The sequence below is a fragment of the Erinaceus europaeus genome, chromosome 2 (assembly GCF_950295315.1).
Source record: "Erinaceus europaeus chromosome 2, mEriEur2.1, whole genome shotgun sequence".
NCBI classification, from domain to species: domain Eukaryota; kingdom Metazoa; phylum Chordata; class Mammalia; order Eulipotyphla; family Erinaceidae; genus Erinaceus; species Erinaceus europaeus.
Genome location: NC_080163.1, coordinates 52,989,460 through 52,996,343, shown reverse-complemented (window position 1 = coordinate 52,996,343; position 6,884 = coordinate 52,989,460). Strand labels below are relative to the sequence as shown.

Genomic DNA, 6,884 nt, shown 5'->3' with positions numbered 1-6,884 from the left:
CTTCATGTTATGGAGGATGAAATGCTAAAAAAAAAGCCAGAGACACCTGAGTCCTCATGCTCTCTTTCAAAACCCTGGGCCTCACCTGCCCAAAGTCAGCAGCATCTGCCTGTTGGCTGAGTGATGAGGCTCCTTTGTATGTGGTAAATGCTAATGTTACATTAAAAGGAGGTGTTGATCTTCTGGTTACCTGAGGTTCCACCATTTACTGGTCCCATCCTTGACTCATCTGTGCCAGATATTGTTGACATTAAGCCAGCCAACATGGAGGAGCTCACAGAGGTGATCACAGCGGCTGAGTTCCACCCCCATCACTGCAACACTTTCGTGTACAGCAGCAGCAAAGGGACAATCCGACTGTGTGACATGAGGGCATCGGCTCTGTGTGACAGACACACCAAATGTGAGTACCCACGGATTATGGGGACCGGGCAGGGGTGCCAGATGTGTTCTCTCCCCTTCCCCATGTTAGACACATCTACCAGGAGGAAAGAAACTGCAAGTGTCACTTCTTGGCCTCAAGCAGAAGTCAGCTTCACATTCCGTACTTTGATAAAGATGAAACCATAAACATTTGCTCCCAGCTGTGGAGTAGAGAGGTGAATAAGACATAAGCCCAGGCATGCAACGTCATGACAGGATCTGAATTATGTCTTAAGATCACTCTGGCTGCAGTGGGATGAACTTGAGGAGGCAGGGAGAGGAGAGGTGGGGGGATTGTTATGTGACTGGATAGAGATAAGGAGGCTGACCCGGTGATGTGGAAATGGAAGAGCTGCAAAGACCCTTATGGGCAGATCTTAGCAGCATTGTTGATGGGAGCTGTAGGACTGTGTGGGAGGTTGAGAACATACGAGAAAAGCAGTTGTAGATGGGTAGGAACCAGCACTCTATTATGACACTGGTGGACATTAAGGTAAAGAGTTCCCAAGCAGGGTCAAGTGCATCCACACTCCTTGGTAATACTGGAGTTGTCAGAGAGTTGACCAGACAAAGCAGCTCCCTAGCCAGTGCAGGAGGTATGCTTGCAGCCTGAAGACTGGTGGAAACAGGTGACACCTGCTGGCACAGTGGGCACTGCTGTGGTGAACAGAATGGACTTGGAGATAGGTGGAAGGCAGGCTTTTTAAGAACAGAAAAGCCTCCTCAGTATTAAAGTACCAGGAAATCTGTGGTCATTCACATCCAGTGTCTCCAGCTAAATAATCTGCAGCTGCTAAGATTGTTTAGAGATACTAGAGCTGTGCTTGTGCAGCCAATGCCTTGTGCTCAGAGCAATCTTGCAGTCTTCTGTGAAGAGGCAGACATGAAAGCTTTTCTCTCCCTGATCCTGGCTTTCAATTTTCATCCCTGTATGGTGAGAGTGAACTGATGACTGACTATGTAGAAGTCTAACTAGGCAAGGTACATAGTATCAATATCACATTAATCCCTTCCATTTGCTTATTTACTGCGAGAGAGGTCGGTCAAGGGTGTGCTGGAGGGCTCATTGTGATGGTTTGTAACTCACAGACCAAATCAATGCCAGACTTCACCTGTTATTAACTGTGTGACTCTGTCCAACTCTCTGAGTTTCTGTTTTCTCATGTAAAATATAAAATGCCTATTGTCCCATAAATTTGACACAGGTCTCCCCTGCAGCCCAAAAGCAAAAGATTATAGTAGGGTATAATTCCATAAGGCATTTGTGAGGGAGAGAATCTTAAATATATATGGAGAATCTAGAAAGACACCACACCACCACCACACCAAAAAGAAAGAAACGTACCAGATCACACCAAATAAGAATGTTCTATTTTCAGATATGGAGAAAAACCTATAATTAGTAACTGCTAAAGCAACGTTCAGCCTTTTTATCTCATGCTAAGTCTCCAGAAACATGGTGTACATTTTATACTTAAAGCAAGTTTCAATTCATATTCCCCACATTTCAAGTGTTCATAACCAAGTTTGGCTAGTAGCTACCATTGTAGCTGATACAGATTAAGGACATTTCCATCATAACAGAAATTCTTTTTTTATTTCTTTATTGGGGTGCCAGGCTAGCATTGCAGGTGTTCCTTCCTGGGCACGTGCTCTCTGGCTTGGAGAGAACTTGACCAGAGCCAACCTGGGCTGCTGCTTACTCAGCGACGTGGGAGAGAGACCAGGAACTTTTGGCAGAGCGGGAACACAATGCAGTACCTTTATTAATCAGAGACAACACCTTTATATATATGTCTTTAACCTGAAGTGGCAAGTGGGAAAAGGAAATGGCTAGGAGAGGGGGTGGAGAAAAGAACATGAAGATAGAAAACTTCCATAGCAACTATTGCAAAGGTTCTAACCAATACCCTGCAGGCAGGGCGGGTCTTAGGCAAAACAATGATTATGTAAATAGACCATAGTATCAACAATGGAGCAGGTGGGCTGTTGTAATGCCCAACATTTATCCAACATTGGATAAATGGTTTACAGTCAACAGTAAAATACAATAGTTTTTACATGCATAACACTTCCACATAACAGTACAACCCCCACTAAGTCCTCTGCCATCATGTTCCAGGACCTGAACCCTCCCCACCCCACCCAACCCAGAGTCTTTTACTTTGGTTCAACACACCAACTCCTGCTTAGAGTTTTCCCTTCTGATCTTGTTTTTCAACTTCTGGCTCTGAGTAAGATCATTCCATAGTCATCCTTTTGTTTCTGACTTATCTCACTTAACATGATATCTTCAAGCTTCATCCAAGATGGGGTAAAGAAGGTGAATTCACCATGAGCCTGAGACTGGAGCCTCAGGAATAAGTCTCTTTGCATAACCACTATGCCATCTACCCCTGTTCACATCTCTCAGTTTTTCCATATAACAATTCAGCTCCCTCTAGGTCCTCCTCTGCCATCACGTTCCAGGACCTGAAGCCTCCCCCACTACCCCAGAGTCTTTTACTTTGGTGCAATACATCAGACCCACACTTGCCTGGATTGACTTGTGTCTAAGTAAGGTACTTAAAGGGTTCACAGTTATGGAAACTAACAGTTGTTTCAATGTTGTCTCAATCCTTAAGGTGAAGCAGGTGGCTGTTAAACTCTCTTTTTTCTTTATCTTCCCTGTAGGCTATGGGAGCCTGTGGGCTTTTTAACTATAAGTAGATTTTTTTAGCTTCATTACTCACTCCTAACCTGTGACTTGGTGGGTTCCCAAAGTATTCAGAGTCATGTCTTGTGTTTGCAGGTGATCTTTGTTATTCTTAGTTGACCAGGGAGAGGAGAGAAATACAGCTGCTTCTACTCTGTAGCCCCGCCTCCGGAAGTGTCTATAGCAGACACTATTAGAAAGTGCCTAAGTGCTTACTTAGTTCCTTGAGCACATGGACTTTTCCTCACCTAAAATAGTAACTGACTACTTTAGATGTTTTTAAATATATATTTCATTTGTTTATTTTGAAGAAACATAAGTTGAAAGTGAAGGAAGAGTGGTAGAGGATGAGAGAGAGGGGAGGAGGGAGAGGGAGAGAGACCTTCAGTACTATTTCACCACTTGTGAAGTTTCCCTGTTATAGATGGGACCCAGAGGCTTACATCCAGGTCCTGTGTATGTTCAACCATATATGCTACAGCCCAGAGCCCTATGGCAGATGCTTAATAATACTTTCTTACATACGCCAGTGAGGAGAAGCATTCAAGACAGAAGGGTTAACTCATGCATAGTACCAAGCCATTGGAAGTCAGACTGCAGGGTGACAAGGTGAGCAGTTGGTGTGGAGGAGATGGCTTGAAGAAGGAAGAGGCTGGGAAGGAAGGTAGACCTGGTCTCAATGGCAATGAAAAAGAACTTGGATGTTTCTGTTTTTTGCTCAACTTCAGTGAACACACACTAAATCCACTAGGGAAATAAAATGACCAGACTTAATATTTAGAGCAGTTGGTTAAACAGGAGGTAAAGGCAGGGGGGTCAAGTGGTGGCGTACCTGGTTAAGTGATGTGTTACCAAGCATGAGGACCCTGGTTCTAGTCTGTGGTGCAGCTGCTTTACCTATAGGGAGAAAGCTTCACAAGTGTCAAAGCAGTGCTGCAGATAGTTCTCTGCCTCTCTCTCCTTCTCTACCCCCTTCCCCTCTCAGTTTATCTCTGGCCTAGAAAATAAATAAAGTTTAAAAAATGAACAAACAAAAAAAGCAGAATATAGAAGGACCAAAGACATATATGTGTGTGTGTGTGTGTGTGTGTGTGTGTATAATTTATTTATTTTTACCAGAGCACTGATCAGGTTTATGGTGGTGCAGGGGATTGAACCTGGGACTTCAAAGCCTCAGGCATGGCAGTCTGTTTGCATAACCATTATGCTATCTACCCCTACCCCCAAAGCTATATTCTAAAGGAGAAGGTATAGGTGCTATAAAATCAACAAGGATTTTTTTCTTTTTTTTTTTTTTTTTTTTTTTTTTTTTTGAGAAAGAGGGAGGAAGGCAAAGAGACCACAGCACTGAAACTTCCTTCAATGCATTGGAGAGAGGGGGAGAGGATTAAATCTGTGCCATGCACATGGCAAAGCAGCACACTATCCAAGTGAGTTATTTTGCCAGCCCTATACAAGGATTTCTTAATAGCAAAGTTGTTGGTATTGTGTGTGAGGGCCTTGCAGTCTGTAGGCCACACTGACATTCCTAAATGGTGGTGGCAGTGACCACAATGACTCCTCCTGAATTCCCCTCTTCCACACTGGCAGGTGCTTGATGCTGGCAGCTTCCAGCCTTGGTCCATATGTGCAAAACCCTGTTCTATGTTCATTCAGTGTGTCTTGAGCACATACTGCATGTCAGATTCTATACCAGACTTGGAGAAATGATAGTGAGCAAAACCAGACATGAATTCCTTTCTTTTAGCCCTCATTCTCTGTTTTAGTGTCCATAAGAAGATAAAACTTAACAGGAGAAACAGCTCAAGCTATAAAGGTAAAAGATGGAGATTTTAGATATATGTTTAGATACATACTAAGGTAGATCAGTAGGTACAAGGGCATTGTAGATATAAAAAGTCTATAGTTGATCCTTTAGGACAAAGTGGATGGAACTGGAAGTGATTATGCTTAACAAAGAGGTAAAAGACAGCTGGTTTCACTTATATGTGTGAACTAAACAGAATTAAAACAGATAAACTTATAGAAAAAAAAGACCAAACTGTCTCTCAAATTTTGTGTGAGAACTATGGGAAGGGAGTCACAGAACTTTGGTGATGGGTGTAGTGTGGACGTCTACTCCTGTGACTTCAGTCAACTAAATCACCAAGGATCTGTGTGGTGGCACACCTGGTAGAGCATACATGTTACAGTGTGTAAGGACCCGAGTTCAAGCCCACAGTCCCCACCTGCAGGTTGGCAACTTCACAAGTCATGAAGCAGTGTTGCAGATGTCTCTGTCGCTATCTCCTCCTCCCTCTCAATTTCTCTCCTATTAAAAGAAATTAAATAAAATGAAATGTTTTAAATCACTAATTAAAAAATAGGGGAAAAGGAGATTCTATACAAGGGCCAGCAAGATAGCTAACCTAGATACTACACCTGCTTTGGCATGTACATAACCCAGGTTCCATCCCAGTACTCACAGCACTGGGGGAAGTTTTGGTGCTGCTGTATCTTTCCCCCTCCTTCTGTCTCTGTCCATCTGAAAAATAGCAACTCTTGTCAGCTCAACAGCGCCTACAATAACAACAATAAAAGAAAGACTATAGAAAACTGGCTTACATGAATATAGGGGCTGACAAGTCCCAGGTTCTGCAGTGGGACCACAGGAGACCCAGAAGCCTGATGGTGTTAATTCTACTCCAAATTCAAAGGCCCAAGACATAGGAAGTATTCATGTTTCTTTCTGAGTGCAAAGGCAAGAAAAAAAAAAAAAAAACATGAGTTCCAAGGAGCCAGGCAAAGGACTTCATCCTTACTAGGAAGAGGGTCCAGCTACTTTTTTGTTCTGCTCAGATCTTCGAATGATCAGATGAGGCCCACCCACCTCAGGGAAGGCAGTCTGCTTGTTGTTACTGTCATCTCTGGGACTTCACTGCCTTCACTCACCTTTTTCATATAAAAAGAGAGACTTCCCCCATCATCTTGCATAGTCATATAAATCATTAAAGCAATTTGCATAGTCATATAAATCCAATAAAGCAGGGGCTTGGCAGTGGCATACCTTTTTAAGTGCACAAGGACCTGGGTTCAAGTCCCTGTCCCCACCTGCAGGGGGAAAGCTTCATGAGTGGTGAATCAGGGCTGCAGGTCTCTCTTTCGCTCTCTATCTCCCCCTCTCCATTCAGTTTCTCTCAGTCTCTATGCAATAATAAATAAATTAAATTAGATAAAACATTTTTAAAAATGCAATAAGGCAGTTTGGAAAAAGAGCCACAGAGGGTGAGAAAGGGACATCATTTCATCAAAGCCTCCACCAGTGTCATAGTACTCCTGGGTCATGCCAGAGTTTGAACTAGGTGGCCTGCTTGGCAAAGCAGGTGCCCTCCCTAGTGACTGCAGTTAAATCTATCAACTTAAATGTATTCCAAAACACCCTCATGGAAACAGCCAGAATCTTGTTGGGCCAAATTATCTGGTTATCCCATACCCTAGTCAAATTTTCACACAAAGTGACCATACTATTAAAGGGACAGATGTGTATTCCCCATTGCAAGTGTGGACCGTGGTCTGAAAAGAGGCACAATAAGCAAGACTCTATGAGAATGTGCAGACAATCTCACAGCCCAAATCAGTGGCTGCTCCATTAAGGCCAAAAGATAGAACAGTTACCTGGGGAAAGCAGGGAAGAGTCCTGGGAAGAATTCAGGTGGTTTAGTGAGCAGTACATGCAGGGACACCCCCTCCCTCAGTCCCTCCATGGTGGGGGGACAGTCTCTATGGA

General features: G+C 43.5%; 1 protein-coding gene across 1 annotated transcript in view; it reads left to right on the top strand.

Annotated features, from left to right (window-relative positions):
* Window positions 1–238: 238 nt before the first annotated feature.
* LOC132532419 (serine/threonine-protein phosphatase 2A 55 kDa regulatory subunit B beta isoform) overlaps window positions 239–6,884 on the top strand; it is a 51,141-nt gene continuing 44,495 nt past the window's right edge. Inside the window, exon 1 of the mRNA XM_060180495.1 lies at window positions 239–403. Within this exon, the coding sequence (XP_060036478.1) occupies window positions 265–403 (139 nt within the window). The 5' untranslated portion in view covers window positions 239–264. The remainder of the gene's footprint in view (window positions 404–6,884) is intronic.